The 17179-nt window shown below is 40.6% G+C and overlaps 3 protein-coding genes across 4 annotated transcripts; 2 read left to right on the top strand and 1 right to left on the bottom strand.

Annotated features, from left to right (window-relative positions):
* Window positions 1–275: 275 nt before the first annotated feature.
* Window positions 276–3310, bottom strand: LOC110756534 (Tetratricopeptide repeat (TPR)-like superfamily protein). The gene is made up of 8 exons (XM_021957970.2): window positions 3139–3310; window positions 2880–3008; window positions 2690–2785; window positions 2505–2577; window positions 2133–2194; window positions 1299–1380; window positions 864–924; window positions 276–783 (listed from the first exon to the last, which is right to left on the bottom strand). Exons 1-8 carry the CDS (start codon window positions 3253–3255, stop codon window positions 732–734), a joined length of 672 nt encoding a protein of 223 aa, XP_021813662.1. The 5' UTR covers window positions 3256–3310; the 3' UTR covers window positions 276–731.
* A 913-nt stretch (window positions 3311–4223) lies between these two features.
* LOC110756593 (ARF guanine-nucleotide exchange factor GNOM-like) lies at window positions 4224–10569 on the top strand. Of its 2 annotated transcripts, none has more exons than XM_021958037.2 (4): window positions 4224–4360; window positions 4507–4629; window positions 5514–6341; window positions 6483–10569. In XM_021958037.2, the coding sequence occupies exons 3-4, from the start codon at window positions 5607–5609 to the stop codon at window positions 10149–10151; spliced, it is 4404 nt and encodes a 1467-aa protein (XP_021813729.1). In that variant the 5' UTR covers window positions 4224–4360; window positions 4507–4629; window positions 5514–5606; the 3' UTR covers window positions 10152–10569. The 2 variants fall into 2 exon arrangements, with proteins under 2 accessions (XP_021813729.1, XP_021813730.1); XM_021958038.2 differs by having other exon boundaries at window positions 4229–4360; window positions 4504–4629.
* A 574-nt stretch (window positions 10570–11143) lies between these two features.
* Window positions 11144–17106, top strand: LOC110756630 (ARF guanine-nucleotide exchange factor GNOM-like). Its single transcript, XM_021958069.2, has 3 exons — window positions 11144–11423; window positions 11916–12748; window positions 12906–17106. The coding sequence occupies exons 2-3, from the start codon at window positions 12014–12016 to the stop codon at window positions 16569–16571; spliced, it is 4401 nt and encodes a 1466-aa protein (XP_021813761.2). The 5' UTR covers window positions 11144–11423; window positions 11916–12013; the 3' UTR covers window positions 16572–17106.
* Window positions 17107–17179: the final 73 nt, after the last annotated feature.

The raw sequence follows: 17179 nt of genomic DNA, 5'->3' as shown, positions 1-17179 counted from the left end.
GAAAGCAGGTTGATTAAGTGCTAATGGGATTTCATATTTGAATCAGTTGGATATCATCACACTAAAGTGGTTTAACGTGCTTATGCCATTCGCTAATCTTATCAGTGGAACCAATTGAAAGCTAAAAGCAGTTTACTGTGGTGATGCAAAGCACACAAAAGCATAAACCCAATACATTAAAAAAAAGAATAAGGAACAGAAAAGAGAGGTGGCTGCAGGCTATGGTGACCCGACCTCACTCAGCCAAAATTGCAATAAATGGAAGACGCAATATCTGGTGAAAGGTGATGCCGATACTGGCTTAATTGTCAATGGAGAAATAATGAGCAGATAAGTGTTCGCTTGACTGATCCCTCAGCCTCCAAAAAAACTAATTTGTAACGAGGATAACAGCTATTTCTGGCCAATAACATAATGACACGTGGAAAAGTTATCCCACATATCATTGTGTTATTAACCGGGAATTTACCATCCCCGTTGCAGGAGAGTTTCTCTCGCCTAAGCTTCAGACTATGGTGATCACACACAAACTGAAATTTCAATTAAATATACATACTTTTTTTTCTTTTCTATTTTTTAAGAATATAAATATAAATCATGGCTGGTTGGCTGGCTGGCATAGTTACAACAAATTAGGTAACAAAGCTCCATTTGAGAAAATTGCAGCTTCTGCAGATCAAGTAATTACCTCTGTTACAATTTGATCAACCTATATTTTGGTCAATGATGTATTAATTGCAAAGCAAGGTTTCACGCGTTGGATTTCCAGTTGTTGGGTTTACCCTGTTAACAGAAACAGTGGATTCATTAGAAAGGAAGCATTTTTGTGAAGATGAATATGCATAATAAATAAGTTATCTTACCCATCAGCAATTTTGCAAAGATATTCCCGTTGATCTTCTCTCAGAGGCACATCTGTGAAGTCTGACCACACAGAGAGCAAATCATTCAAAATTGATTATGTGCTTGATTTTAAGAAAAAAAGAAAAAAACACATTAAAGCTACGCTTGGTTTGCCCCAAGGAAATGCAAACATTCCATTATATTTTCCACAGAATATTAAGGCTCAAAGGCACTCCTCAGTACGGAAACTAGGAAAAACTGAAGGCATTCTGGAGAGATTACTAGACTCCACACCGAGGTGCAAAAATTAATTGCTTTGTTTTCTAAATTCACATTTTCTTTTAGTAGTACTAAACACAGCTCGCATGGATTCGAGCACACCTTGAGATGAAGTTCCAAATGATAAGGGCTAAGTCAAGGCTATCAAAAATATCATGATTGAGCAAATGTATTACCTGCACCCGTAATGTTTGATCCTTTGAAAGATGTGTTGCCTGTGGCAAGTGCACCTTCCAAGAGAGCGTTGCTCAGATTTGCCTGCAGAAATGGTACATGCATGTGTAAGAACATTAGAAAACGTTATGGAAACTTGTCATTCTTTATGTTCTTTGCTTGGAAACAATTGAACCTTGGGCCTTTTAGAATCCTAAATGGATGGTTACCACCAAAACCTGAGCCATTGACCAAGGGACAGGGATTCGGGAGTTAACTCAATAGAGTCAGGGTGAAAACTAACAGATTTTAGAAAGGGAATCTGGAAATTTTATAAGGTTCTACTAAACTGGTAGAGGAAAGCCTTTTCCACTGCTGAATCTACAGGTTATCCCTGTCAGATAGACTTATCTGTTTTGTTCAAGTTGTGATGGTGGTCCTATTAACTTGACTGAAAGATCAACCAAATTCATTCTCAATGCATCTCAAAATGACAATACTGATTATTATGATAGTGAGGCAGTGCCAAAAAATTAACACAGTATGGTAAAACCTGCTAGCTACACACAGAACTATCTCCTCATTCAGCTTATTATTCCACGCTATAATCGGATAACTCCCAGCAATGGGAGCTTCAGACACACTGTCCAAGTAAGTACATATTAGGATATTACCGGGAAGACTATTAAGCCCCACCCCTATCTACACTTTTCACCATTTACCAACCCAGGTTGCATTAACAGATTGCCTGATAGCAAAGAACATCTAAATTCTCATTGAAAATAGAAAACACAAAAAACTGCAGAAGGATTTCTTATAAATCAAATAGAAAATTAAAATCTTCCATCAAAGTTCACCTTTGTCACATTGGCCAAGGAGAAGTCTACACCTCTTAGATCAGCATCAGAAAGATCAGCCCCTGGAGAGAGAATATCAGTGTAAATAATATAATGAATAGGCCATGTTCTTTGGCTGTATATCAGGCTTATGCTTAATCTGTAATTCAAGCCACATGCATACTTCAAGAGTTGCTTTTTTGTTCCTTGTTGCAATATCCTTCCTAAACAATTCTGACATGATGTGCCATTGTTGCTCAGAAATTATAGTATTTATTTGGATACAATCTCAGTTTGCCACCAAACTCACATTATATATTTTAAACCCACATTAATAATTTAAACCTATATAATCTATTTTCTTTTAGAGAAAATTATTAATAATAAAAGTACCTGTTAGATCAGCATCAAAAAAGCTTGCACCTAATAACTTGGCGCCTCTGAAATTTGTTTGTCTCAATATGGACTGTACAACACAATCAACACAAAAACTCAAAATCTATGAATGCATTAAACAGCAAACATTTAAATGGAAGAAATGTGTGCGTGTGTTTGAGCTGAATTTTATCGATTTGGACCGTTTTGAAGTCTTGCTTGATCAGAGTCTTGCCGCTAAAGTCCTTGCCGGTGAGGTCCTGGCCCCTAGTCACCTCTGAACCGTACGGACCTCCACCCTTTTTCATCAACAACGACACGAAATTTAGTGCAATGATTTATTTTCCTTCACTTTCTCGGGAAGCAAACAGAGCATAGTTACTAAAACCTTACCTTAAAGGCGAGTGCCGGATTGGCTACGAACAGTGAAGCAGAGAGCAGAGCGATCAGGCTCGCCTTACAGACCGAGTCGCCCAGAGACAACACAACGTTTCTAGAAGCTTCGAGGTGATTCTTTACAACCTGTGAAAGAAATTTCAAAGTGATTAAATAATGAAATGGAATTGGCTAAGGTACGCGGGTGTGCGCAATGCGCCAAATGTGGAATTGAACGAGAGAGAAGGAGCCAAAGGGGATGAGGTGCGCAGTGTACCTGGGGCGCAGAATAGCCGGAGAGAGAGAGGTGTTGGCGGGAAGGGTGAGGATTGGGGGAAGAGAGAGGGGGTTTTGGTGGGAGTTTGGAACAGAGGGAGACGTTGAGAAGCGCCATTTGCGAAAATTTTCTAATCGGATTTTTCTTTCGCTTTGTGTCGCGGATAATGAGCGAGATCTGAATGGATATATGGGCTGGCCTTGTGTCCACCTGCTCACACCTATGAGTGAGAGCCCAATAACCCAAACAAAAAAGCGATTTCTAATTTTCAATTTTAAGCAACTATAAATAACTTAATTCGTACAATTATTAAAGATATTCTTCACTCGACAAATCTTATTTTGAAAGTATAATTTCGCCATATCCCTTTGTTTTGTTGTGTCGACTTTCAAATTTGGATTATATATGATATAGATGATAAAAAAAACCTTTCAATTTTAGATCGTATAATACATGTAAGAGTTATTCTCCTATATATAAAAGAAGGTTATAAATAGGGGTGGATGTAATCTGATTTGAATGAGTTTCACCACTAATCACAATTAGGGTAATTAGCCAAACCACAATTGAGCGATTTGATTCTTAGTTCTTCGTGTAAGCTTAATACAATACGTAATTATACTATTTTTTTGTAATGCTTTTATTTTTTATAACTTGCATTTAAGGCTCGTTTTGGAGTCCTTTTGAAAAAGCAGCATTAAAATCTAAGAAGCACTCCCATACAATACACAATTATACACATTTTCCAAGTCTAATCGTCATGTAAAATAAAACACAACAATTCTAACATAGAGGATTTTAACAATTTAAAGCACATGTAAATCTAAGATTGAATATACCATTAGAACAACATTAAACTTTCCATCAAAGTAAAAAAAAAAAACACATAATTATATTGAAAGTTGATATCAATGTGTCTGATTTAAATAGTTCGATTGGTTTGATAAAAATAAAAAAAAGTTCGATTGGTTTAATATCCACCCCTAGTTAGAATGATTGAAATAAAAAAGATTAGAACTCTTGCTCAAAAAAATAAAAAATAAAAGAAAGAAACGTTTTACTATTATTGAGAGATTATTATTATTTGAAAAAAATAAAAATGAAACACGGTGGACTATTCTTGTTTACTAGTTGATACTTTCTTCTTCATTTCTTTCTTCCTCCTCTAGATCCTTGGCCGGACAGTAGGGATTCGACCTCGCTCCTCCATTTTCGAACCAAGGTACACTTCTCTCTCTCTCTCTCTCTCTCTCTCTCTCATTAATCTCTTAACTTTACTCACATAATTGCCTTCGCATTTCGAATTTTTGTTGTCTTATTTATTTTCTGACTTTGATGGATCGCATGCTCCACCCGATCTGGTAGCAGAGCAGTAGACCGGTCGAACGTGAAGCTTGCAATTGGAACTGGCACAGCGTGAGAGAGGGAGGAACCAGATTTGAGAAGCATCTGTCTTGGGATCGCTGGCGAGGTTGAAAGGAGGGCTCTCGGGTAAGTATACAAACGAACATTGGAATTTGAATTCTTAGTCTCGACCAAATCTGATATTTGGGACACGTCCAGACTGTGGATTTGACGGTGGAAATTGCCAATGTCAAAATCCATTTCATATCTGTGGAACCAAACAGAGTCAATTTTCTTTTCCTGTTTTTTGGGGCGAGCTGATTAGTGTTTCTTTTAGCTTTAAGTTACCTGTTTAGAGTCAAATCTTTAAGTTTGGATGAAAATGCTAGAATGGAAATTAGTACATTAAGGTTGCGGGAAACTTGAGTGTGTTTTTGTATGGTTCAATGAAATCTGATTTTTCGAACCATGAGATGTGGTGTGGTGGTAGCTCACCTCATTCCTTAACCATGAGGTTGGGGGTTCGATCCCCGCCCATGGGAATGGAGCGCATTTTGTGGCCAGCCGTTTACCTCCATTGAGAGAGCTCCCGCGGCGAAAGGGATTAGTCACTACTGTCGGCGGTGGATACCCTTGGGTCTCACCTAAAAAAAAAAAATCTGATTTTTCTTTTATTTTAGTTTTTTTTTTGTTAAACTGTTAGTTGGACATTTAGTATGAAGCATACCAACCTGACACTGTTTTCTCAGGGAAAGGTAAGATAGATTTTCTTGTCATTTCTAGTGTGTTTGGATGGTGTGTGTGCATGTAAAGACACCTACACTAAAGAGGAGATTGGGAAGTTATGGCTGTGTTATTTGGTTAGAGTTGCGATGAGGGTGGGTGCCGGGAAGTTATGGTTGCTGAAAGTTAGTGGTAATGGTTATTGTAATTTTATTGTCTGCTTACGATATGATTAGAAAAGTTGTCATTGAGGCTTCTCCATTACTTGTTGCACTTCATTCAGCTTATCTGGTATGTTGATTTTCTAGGTATCCATTTCCTATGCTTGTTTGCCTTCTCTACATAGAAGTTGGTGAATACCACTAGAACTTGGGTTCTGTTTGAAGAATATTGTTAGAGAAATGGGCCGTCTAAAGCTGCAAAGTGGAATCAAGGCAATTGAGGAGGAACCTGAGGACTGTGATGCAACCTATTCCAATAAAGCTACATTAGCATGCATCATCAATTCAGAAATAGGTTCTGTATTAGCAGTTATGAGGAGGAATGTTAGATGGGGAGGACGTTATATGTCAGGTGATGATCAGCTGGAGCATTCTCTAATCCAGTCTTTAAAGGCATTACGCAAGCAAATCTTTTCATGGCAACATCAATGGCATACCATCAATCCTGCTGTATATCTCCAGCCATTTTTGGATGTGATTAGGTCGGATGAAACTGGTGCACCAATCACCGGTGTCGCTTTGTCATCTGTTTATAATATCTTAACACTTGATGTGATGGATCAGAACTCTGTAAATGTTGAAGAGGCTATGCACTTGTTAGTGGATGCAACCACTAGTTGCCGTTTTGAGGTGACTGATCCTGCATCAGAAGAAGTGGTACTGATGAAGATACTTCAGGTGCTTCTGGCTTGCATGAAGAGTAAAGCATCTGTTATGTTGAGTAATCAGCATGTTTGCACTATAGTGAATACATGTTTCCGTATAGTTCATCAAGCAGGAACAAAAGGCGAGTTGTTGCAGCGGATAGCTCGTCACACAATGCATGAACTCGTCAGATGTATTTTCTCACATCTTCCAGATGTTAATGACACTGAACGTGCTTTGCTAAATGGAAGCAATACTGTCACGCAAGAGGTAATACTACTTTCAAAGTTTACATGTATTATAGGGGCTTAGAGGTGATCTGTTGATTATGGAGTGAAATAGTTAGTTGGTCTCGCAAATGTCCAATTTTAAGACTTTCTTTGTGAATGTGTGGTTGTTTTTCATGTGCAGATTGCAGGGCTAAATAATGAGTATTCTTTTGGGAATAGACAATTGGAGAATGGCAATGTGAGTTCTGGGTATGATGGTCAACCATTATCCACAAATCCGGCCTCGAATTCGTCCTCAGGCCTGGTAGCATCTGTGATTGATGAAAATAAAATCGGGGATTCTACTGGGAAGGATGCTGTTCAATACGACTTGCATCTCATGACTGAGCCATATGGAGTCCCCTGCATGGTGGAAATATTTCACTTTCTATGTTCTTTGTTAAATATTTCTGAGCATATGGGAATGGGTCCCAGATCTAATACCATAGAATTCGATGAAGATGTGCCTTTTTTTGCCTTGGTTTTGATTAATTCAGCTATAGAGTTGGGTGGATCTTACATTCAGAATCACCCCAAGTTATTGAGTTTGGTTCAGGATGAATTGTTTCGGAATCTGATGCAATTTGGCCTATCAACAAGTCCAATTATTCTTTCAATGGTATGCAGCATTGTTCTTAATTTGTATCATCATCTGCGCACTGAACTTAAATTACAGCTTGAGGCTTTCTTTTCTTGTGTGATATTGAGGCTTGCACAAAGTAGATATGGAGCTTCTTATCAGCAGCAGGAGGTTGCCATGGAGGCTCTTGTTGACTTCTGCAGGCAGAAAACTTTCATGGTGGAGATGTACGCTAACTTAGATTGTGACATAACTTGCAGTAATGTCTTTGAAGAACTTGCTAATCTGCTGTCGAAAAGTGCATTCCCTGTCAATTGCCCTTTGTCTTCGATTCACATTCTTGCTTTGGATGGTCTTATTGCTGTTATTCAGGGAATGGCAGAGAGGGTAGGGAATGGATCAGTTAGTTCTGCGCATACTCCAGTGCATCTTGAAGAGTATACTCCATTCTGGATGGTGAAGTGTGAAAACTACAGTGATCCTAGTGATTGGGTTCCATTTGTTCGCCGGAGGAAGTACATAAAGAGAAGGCTAATGATTGGAGCCGATCATTTTAACCGTGACCCAAAGAAAGGACTGGAGTTCCTCCAAGGAACACATCTCCTGCCTGACAAACTTGATCCGCAAAGTGTGGCCTGCTTTTTCAGGTACACTGCTGGGCTGGACAAGAATCTTGTTGGGGATTTCCTGGGAAATCATGATGAATTTTGTGTTCAGGTTCTTCATAAATTTGCTGGTACCTTTGATTTCCAAGATATGAACTTGGATACTGCACTGCGACTTTTTTTGGAGACGTTTCGGTTGCCTGGAGAATCTCAAAAGATACAAAGGGTTCTTGAAGCATTCTCAGAGAGATACTATGAGCAATCACCACTAATTCTAGCTAACAAGGATGCTGCTCTTCTGTTGTCTTATTCACTCATAATGCTGAATACAGATCAGCACAATGTTCAGGTAAAGAAGAAAATGACTGAGGAGGATTTCATTCGGAATAATAGACACATCAATGGAGGCAGTGATCTTCCTCGAGAATTCCTGTCAGAGCTTTACCACTCAATATGCAAGAATGAGATCCGCACAACTCCAGAGCAAGGTGCTGGTTATCCTGAAATGACGCCAAGCCGGTGGATTGATTTAATGCATAAATCCAAGAAGAATGCTCCATTCATTGTGTCTGATTCCAGAGCCTACCTGGACCATGATATGTTTGCTATAATGTCAGGCCCTACAATTGCTGCTATCTCTGTGGTATTTGATCATGCAGAGCATGAAGAGGTTTACCAAACATGCATTGATGGATTTTTAGCTGTTGCAAAGATTTCAGCATGCCATCATCTTGAAGATGTCCTGGATGATTTGGTTGTGTCTCTTTGTAAGTTCACAACCCTTTTAAACCCATCATCTGTTGAGGAACCTGTGCTAGCCTTTGGTGATGATGCAAAAGCTAGAATGGCAACTGTGACAGTTTTCACAATTGCCAATAGGTATGGTGATTACATTCGCACAGGTTGGAGAAATATTTTGGACTGCATCTTAAGATTACACAAGCTTGGTCTTCTTCCGGCTCGTGTGGCCAGTGATGCAGCTGATGAGTCAGAGTTCTCTGCTGACACAGGTCCCGGAAAGCCTATATCAAATTCTCTATCCTCTGTCCATATACCTTCCATAGGTACTCCGAGGAGATCCTCTGGATTGATGGGTCGGTTTAGTCAGCTCTTATCTCTTGAAACAGAGGAGCCAAGATCACAGCCTACTGAACAACAACTTGCTGCTCATCAGCGCACCCTTCAGACAATTCAAAAGTGCCACATTGACAGCATATTTACCGAGAGCAAGTTTTTGCAAGCTGAATCCCTGTTACAGCTTGCACGCGCACTGATTTGGGCTGCTGGCCGACCCCAAAAAGGGAACAGCTCTCCTGAGGATGAAGATACTGCAGTTTTCTGTTTGGAGTTGCTGATTGCTATCACCCTAAATAATAGGGATAGGATTGTGCTTCTATGGCAGGGGGTGTATGAGCACATATCCAGCATTGTTCAGTCAACTGTGATGCCTTGTGCTCTGGTAGAGAAGGCTGTTTTTGGACTTCTTCGCATTTGCCAGCGGCTACTTCCCTATAAGGAGAACCTTGCTGATGAACTTTTGAGGTCACTGCAGCTTGTGTTGAAGCTTGATGCTCGGGTTGCTGACGCTTACTGCGAGCAAATTACACAGGAAGTCAGTCGCCTTGTGAAAGCGAATGCCTCTCACATCAGATCCCAGCTGGGGTGGCGCACAATTACATCCTTGCTCTCCATCACAGCCCGGCACCCGGAGGCTTCTGAGTCGGGGTTTGATGCACTGTTCTTCATTATGTCTGAGGCAACCCACTTGTTGCCAGCCAATTATGCTCTCTGTGTTGATGCTTCACGGCAGTTTGCTGAATCTCGTGTTGGGCAGGCAGAGCGATCTGTATGCGCACTTGATCTTATGGCGGGTTCTGTTGATTGTTTAGCGAGGTGGGCCCGTGAGGCTAAGCAAGCCGTGAATGAGGAGGAAGTGGTGAAAATGTCTCAGGATATTGGGGAAATGTGGTTCCGGCTTGTTCAGGCACTGAGAAAAGTTTGTTTGGACCAGAGAGAAGATGTTAGGAACCATGCTTTGTCATTGTTGCAGAAGTGCTTGACAGGAGTGGATGGGATCCCTCTTCCACATAATCTGTGGTTACAGTGCTTTGATGTGGTGATCTTCACAATGCTTGATGACTTGCTTGAAATTGCACAGGGACACTCCCAAAAGGACTACCGCAACATGGAAGGCACACTTATCCTTGCCATGAAACTGTTGTCGAAAGTGTTTTTACAGCTACTACCTGACCTATCACAGCTAACAACCTTCTGCAAACTATGGCTGGGTGTTCTCAGCCGAATGGAAAAATACATGAAGGTGAAAGTTAGAGGGAAAAAAAGTGAGAAACTTCAGGACCAAGTGCCTGAGCTTCTGAAGAACACCTTGCTTGTGATGAATTTAAAGGGAGTGCTTGTACAAAGGAGTGCTCTAGGTGGAGATAGCTTGTGGGAGCTGACATGGCTACATGTCAATAACATTGCTCCAACCTTGCAATCCGAGGTTTTCCCTGACCAAATTTCAGAGCAGGCAGAGACTAAGCAGGGTGAAAATGGGGGAAGTCTAGTTTCTGATGAAACGGGTACCCTACTTCCAACTGAAATGGTGTCTGCAACTGGAGGTTAGCATGTTGTATAGTTGTTTGCAACTGGAACTGGTCTAGTTCGTGCATGATCATGACCACCAAGTAGTTATTTTACGAGGCATTCTGTTATGAAATTCAATATTTTAGAAAATGGCACAAGACATCTTAGGATTATTACAAAGGGAAATGATATACTGTGGTTTCGAAACCCAAGCGGGCTGGTCGTGTCTTTGTACTCATCTTCGTCTTCGTCCAAATGGTGTCCTCAACTTCGCCTCCAGATAACTTTGCTGCAGTATATTCCCATATGATAAATATAGTTTCTCTCTAAAGATAGCATATTTGTCTTGCCTTTGTAGTCAGCTGCTAGTGAAAGCCCTCTATGCTTTTGTACTGCCTTGTTCATCAATGTACATAGAGCTCAAGATTGCAACTTCTAAGCGATATTTTTTCTCGGCATGGAACCTCTAATTTCGCCGTCTTTGACATAGATTATTTCAGTTTCGTGCATTTCAAATTGTTGGTGCAATTGATAATTTTGATAGGAAAAATTTGACCTTATCCAATCATTTTCTGTTACTTTTCAGAGCATTTCTCATCTCCCAGTTTGTAAACTTACTAGTAAACTTTCTACCCCAAAAAAAAAACTTTCTGATAAACTTCCATTACCATCTCTCACCATTTTTTCTAGCAAGTGAATTTGAAGGATAGGCTTTTCTAGTTTATTAATTAATGATTTTCATTCAAAAGGACTAATAAGAAAAATGTAACGAATATAAAATACAAACTTTGATTTTGTAATCATCGATTGCGGATTTGAAGAAATTATTTTACATATCTATTGTCTAATGTGATATGCTGACTTAGTGTATCGAATTCACCTATAATTATAACTATGACATGGGTATATATATTAATATTTAAATATTAAATATTAAATTATTAGTTCGTAGTTAAGAGTATTTATTCATGTACTTCGCGAATTTATGACATGGCAATTTCTTTCACCATTTTCTTAAATTATAGAAAAAAAGAGAGGAGATTTTCATGGGCTTCAAGAAAAAAAATGAAAAATCACACGGTCCACATTTGAAGAGACACTAATACTATACTGCGAGCGAGAGATCTCACTCTGATGCCCCCCAAAAAAGAGCGCAACGCATTGTTTTTCAGTTGAATGACCGATCTGGTACCAAAGTGGTGGACGGGTCGAACCCGAAGCTAACAATTAGGGCCGGCAGAGACTGCGGATCGGATTTCAGAGGCTTCCGGCATGAGATCGCCGTCAATGTCCCAAGAAGGAGGACTGTTGGGTAGGTGCCCAAAATAATTTTCGAATTTGAATTCCCTTATCTCACCCAAATCTGAGGATTCAACATTGGAATTGCCAATGTCAAAATCAATACCAATTCCCTTTCCTCTGGGAGCTGATTAGCATATATTTTCCTTTTTAAAAGTTTTCCATTTATATAAGTTTGGAATTTAGATGATTTTGTTTGATTCCCTAGAATGTTATTTTTTTGTTAGTGGAAATTATTTATGAAGCATACTTTTCTTGTCAATTCTAGTGTGTAGATGATCTCGTGTTCATGTAAAGACATTTACATATTATGGGAAGTTATGGGTGTGGGAATTGGTTAGAGGGGTAATCAGGATAGGTTCTGGGCAGTCATGGTGGTGGTAATGGTTATGGTAGTTTAATTGTCTGCTTATGATATGATTGGGGAAGATTTGATTGAAGGCTTGGCTTCTCTATTTCTTGTTGCACTTCATTCAGCTTATTTCATATGTTGCATTTCTACTAGGTATGTTTGAGTACTTCCGTGGATCATGAGGGTATGCGACTTTGCATTCTCTACGTAGAAGTTGGTAAATACTGATAGAACTTGGGTTCTGTTCAAAGATGGGGCGTCTGAAGCTGCAAAATGGAATCAAGGCAATTGACGAAGAACCCAGGAACTGTGATGCAACATATTCTAAAAAAGATACTTTAGCATGCATCATTAATTCAGAAATAGGCGCTGTATTAGCGGTTATGAGGAGGAATGTAAGATGGGGAGGACATTATATATCAGGTGATGATCAGCTGGAACACCCTCTAATCCAATCTTTAAAGGTGTTACGGAAGCAAATATTTTCGTGGCAGCATCAGTTGCATACCATCAATCCTGCTGCATATCTTCAGCCATTTTTGGATGTGATTAGATCAGATGAAACTGGTGCGCCAATCACTGGTGTGGCGTTGTCATCTGTTTACAATATCTTAACGCTTGATGTGATCGATCAAAATTCCGTAAATGTTGAAGATTCCATGCAATTGTTAGTTGATGCGATCACTGGCTGCCGATTTGAGGTGACTGATCCTGCATCAGAAGAAGTGGTACTGATGAAGATACTACAGGTTCTTCTGGCTTGCATGAAGAGTACAGCGTCTGTTATATTGAGTAATCAGCATGTTTGCACTATAGTGAATACATGTTTCCGTATAGTCCATCAAGCAGGAACAAAAGGTGAGTTGTTGCAACGGATAGCTCGCCACACTATGCATGAACTGGTTAGATGTATTTTCTCACACCTTCCAGATGTTCAGAACACTGAACGTGCATTGTCAAATGGAAACAATACCATCAGTCGAGAGGTACTGTATCAACTCTGACATGTATTATTGGGTCTTAGCATAGACGATTTCTGCTGATTGTGGGTGCAAAACAAAAAATTGAACTTGATACCAGTCTTAAAAGCTCTATATATGTGTATGATTTTCTTTTCAAATGTATGGTGTTTTTCTTTTGCAGATTGCAGGGATAAATAATGAGTACCCTTCTGGGAGTAGACAATTGGAGAATGGCAACATGAGTTCTGAGTTTGACAGTCAGCTTTTATCCACAAATCCTGCTTTGAATGCTTCCTCAGGTCTTGTAGAATCTGGGATGGATGAAAAGACAACTGGGGCTTCTAGTGGGAAGGAGGCTGTTCAATATGATTCGCGTCTCATGGCTGAGCCGTTTGGGGTCCCCTGTATGGTGGAAATATTTAACTTTCTGTGCTCTTTGTTAAATGTGGTCGAGCATATCGGTATGGGTCCCAGATCTAATACCATATCGTTTGATGAAGATGTGCCTCTTTTTGCCTTGGGATTGGTTAATTCTGCAATAGAGTTGGGTGGGTCCTCAATTCAGAACCACCCCAAGTTATTAAGTTTGGTTCAGGATGAATTGTTTCAAAATCTGATGCAGTTTGGCCTATCAACGAGTCCACTTATTCTTTCAATGGTATGCAGCATTGTTCTCAATTTGTATCACCATCTGCGCACTGAACTAAAGCTACAGCTTGAGGCATTCTTTTCTTGCGTGATATTGAGGCTTGCGCAAAGCAGGTATGGGGCTTCTTATCAGCAGCAAGAGGTTGCCATGGAGGCTGTTGTTGACTTCTGCAGGCAGAAAACCTTCATGGTGGAGATGTACGCTAACTTAGATTGTGACATAACCTGCAGTAATGCCTTTGAAGACCTTGCTAATCTGTTGTCAAAGAGTGCATTCCCTGTTAATTTCCCATTGTCTTCAATTCACATTCTTGCTTTGGATGGTCTTATTGCTATTATTCAGGGAATGGCAGAGAGGTCAGGTAACGGATCAGTTAGTTCTGCTGAGACTCTCACGAATCTTGAAGAGTATACCCCATTCTGGTTGATGAAGTGTGACGACTACAGTGATCCTGCTCATTGGGTTCCATTTGTTCGCCGAAGGAAATACATAAAGAGAAGGCTGATGATTGGAGCCGATCATTTTAACCATGACCCAAAGAAAGGGCTGGAGTTCCTGCAAGGAACTCATCTCTTGCCTGACAAACTTGATCCTGAAAGCGTGGCCTGTTTTTTCAGGTACACTTCTGGGTTGGACAAGAATCTTGTTGGGGATTTCCTGGGAAACCATGATGAGTTTTGTATTCAGGTTCTTCATGAATTTGCTGGTACCTTTGATTTTCAAGATATGAATTTGGATACTGCTCTCCGACTTTTTTTGGAGACGTTTCGGCTGCCTGGAGAATCACAAAAGATACAAAGGGTGCTTGAAGCGTTCTCAGAGAGATATTATGAGCAATCACCACAAATTCTAGCTAACAAGGATGCTGCCCTCCTGCTATCATATTCGATTATAATGCTGAACACAGATCGACACAATGTTCAGGTAAAGAAGAAGATGACGGAGGAGGATTTCATTCGGAATAATCGGCACATCAATGGAGGTGATGATCTACCTCGAGAATTCCTGTCAGAGCTTTACCACTCAATATGCAAGAATGAGATCCGCACAACTCCTGAACAAGGCGCTAGTTTTCCTGAAATGACCCCAAGCCGTTGGATTGATTTAATACACAAATCCAAGAAGAACGCTCCATTCATTGTATCCAATTTCAGACCCCACCTTGACCAGGATATGTTTGCTATAATGTCGGGCCCTACAATTGCTGCCATCTCTGTGGTATTTGATCATGCAGAACATGAAGAGATTTACCAAACATGCATTGATGGATTTTTATCTGTTGCAAAGATTGCAGCATGCTATCATCTTGAAGATGTGCTGGACGACCTGGTTGTGTCTCTTTGTAAGTTCACAACCCTTTTAAACCCATCTGTTGATGAACCTGTGTTGGCGTTTGGTGATGACCCAAAAGCTAGAATGTCAACTGTGACCGTTTTCACAATTGCCAATACATATGGTGATTACATTCGCACGGGTTGGAGAAACGTTCTTGACTGTATCTTAAGATTACACAAGCTTGGTCTTCTTTCAGCTCGTGTAGCCAGTGAAGCAGCTGGTGATTCGGAGGTTTCCGCTGACACAGGTCATGGCAACCCCATAACCAATTCTCTATCTTCTGTTCATATGCCCTCTGTGAGTACTCCTAGGAGATCCTCTGGATTGATGGGCCGGTTTAGTCAGCTCCTATCTCTTGACACAGAGGAGCCGAGATCGCAGCCTACTGAAGAAGAACTTGCTGCTCATCAACGCACCCTTCAGACAGTTCAAAAGTGCCACATTGATGGCATTTTTTCTGATAGCAAGTTTCTGCAGGCTGAATCCCTCTTGCAACTTGCACAAGCACTGATCTGGGCTGGAGGACGACCCCACAAAGGGGGCAGCTCACCCGAGGAGGAAGATACTGGAGTTTTTTGTTTGGAGTTGCTGATTGCTATTACCTTAAATAATAGGGATAGGATTATGCTTCTTTGGCAGATTGTGTATGAGCACATATCAAACATTGTTCAGTCAACTGTGATGCCTTGTGCGCTGGTAGAGAAGGCTGTTTTTGGTCTTCTTCGGATTTGCCAGCGGCTGCTTCCCTATAAAGAGAACCTTGCGGATGAACTTTTGAGGTCACTGCAACTCGTCTTGAAGCTTGATGCACGGGTTGCTGATGCATACTGTGAGCAAATTACACAGGAAGTCGGCCGCCTTGTGAAAGCAAATGCCTCTCACATAAGATCACAGTTGGGGTGGCGCATAATTACGTCATTGCTCTCAATCACTGCTCGGCACCCGGAAGCTTCTGAGGCTGGATTTGATGCGCTGTTCTTCATTATGTCTGATGGTACTCACTTGTTGCCAGCCAATTATGTTCTATGTGTTGATGCATCAAGACAGTTTGCTGAGTCTCGTGTTGGGGAGGTAGAGCGATCGGTGTGTGCACTTGATCTAATGGCAGGATCTGTTGATTGTTTAGCAAGGTGGGTATGTGAGGCTAAGCAATCTATGAATGATGAGGAAGCTGTGAAAATGTCTCAAGATATCGGGGAAATGTGGTTGCGGCTTGTTCAGGGATTGAGAAAAGTTTGTTTAGACCAGAGAGAAGAGGTTAGGAACCATGCTCTGTCCTTGTTACGGAAGTGCTTGACTGGAGTGGATGGGATCCCTCTTCCTCCTGGTCTTTGGTTGCAGTGCTTTGATATGGTGATCTTCACAATGCTTGATGAGTTGCTTGAAATTGCACAGAGACACTCCCCAAAGGACTACCGGAACATGGAAGGCACACTTATCCTTGCCTTGAAGCTCTTGTCCAAAGTTTTTCTGCAGCTACTACCTGACCTATCACAGTTAACAACTTTCTGCAAATTATGGCTGGGCGTTCTCAGTCGAATGGAAAAATATATGAAGGTGAAAGTTGGGGGGAAGAAAAGTGATAAGCTTCAGGACCAAGTACCTGAGCTACTTAAGAACACCTTGCTTGTAATGATTTTAAGGGGAGTTCTTGTGGAGAGAAGTGATTTAGGAGATGATAGCTTGTGGGAGCTGACATGGCAACATGTAAATAACATTGCTCCATCCTTGCAATCTGAGATTTTCCGTGATCCAATTTTAGAGCAGTCAGAGACTAAACAAGGAGAAACAGGAGGAGTTTCTCAAGCAACTGGTACTTTACTTCCAACTGATACGACTTCTGCTGAAGGTTCCGGCAGTTAAGGTTAGAGTGTTGTATAGTCGTTGCAACTAGAGCTGGTATTGGTAATGCATGGTAATAAGCACCCATGATCATGACCATTGAGTAGTACACAGGGAGCCGGTCGTGTTCTGAAGTTCAACGATATAGAAACTAGCGGGCGGCCCTGCTAATTTGATGTTATATAACCGAGGGAACTGCTATACTATACCTAGAGGTTTGGAAGCCCAAGCGGATCGATCTTTATATTACTACTCATCTTCAACTTGCTTAAATTGGTGTGCTCATCTTTGCCTCCACATAACTTTTTGTTGTAGTGTATTCGCCAGATGAATATTTGGTTTTGTCTAAAGATATCTATCATCATATTTGGCTTCTTAGGCTTTTGGACTTCCCCACCCCAATTTTTGTTATATTGAGAATCTGGAAGTGAAGGACTGATTTCTACCCAGAGTGGTGAAATTTTTATTTTCATTTTTGTATTGATTTATTCAACAATGTACAGAAAAGAACTCGAGATTGCCATTTCTAAATAGTATTTTTCCTTAGCTTGGAACCCTTGTTTGTGCCTATGGTATTGAATTGAATTGCTTGAGGAGTTCGAGTTGAGTATCAACTTTATTTTGGTACG

The sequence above is a fragment of the Prunus avium genome, chromosome 2 (assembly GCF_965620075.1).
Source record: "Prunus avium chromosome 2, drPruAviu1.hap1.1, whole genome shotgun sequence".
Lineage (NCBI taxonomy): Eukaryota > Viridiplantae > Streptophyta > Magnoliopsida > Rosales > Rosaceae > Prunus > Prunus avium.
The sequence above is the reverse complement of the archived record's forward strand: the minus strand, read 5'-3'. Positions and strand labels throughout refer to the sequence as shown.

Bases quoted from the DNA above. Each gene is read 5' to 3' on its own strand.
- LOC110756534 (XM_021957970.2), bottom strand. From the start codon at position 3,255: ATGGCGCTTCTCAACGTCTCCCTCTGTTCCAAACTCCCACCAAAACCC. The intron at 2,195-2,504 runs GTACTTTTATTA...TTCTCTCTCCAG, and splicing joins TTTTGATGCTGATCTAACAG to GGGCTGATCTTTCTGATGCT. The intron at 925-1,298 runs GTAATACATTTG...CTGTGTGGTCAG, and splicing joins ATCAAACATTACGGGTGCAG to ACTTCACAGATGTGCCTCTG.
- LOC110756593 (XM_021958037.2), top strand. From the start codon at position 5,607: ATGGGCCGTCTAAAGCTGCAAAGTGGAATCAAGGCAATTGAGGAGGAA. The intron at 6,342-6,482 runs GTAATACTACTT...TTTCATGTGCAG, and splicing joins GCAATACTGTCACGCAAGAG to ATTGCAGGGCTAAATAATGA.
- LOC110756630 (XM_021958069.2), top strand. From the start codon at position 12,014: ATGGGGCGTCTGAAGCTGCAAAATGGAATCAAGGCAATTGACGAAGAA. The intron at 12,749-12,905 runs GTACTGTATCAA...TTTCTTTTGCAG, and splicing joins ACAATACCATCAGTCGAGAG to ATTGCAGGGATAAATAATGA.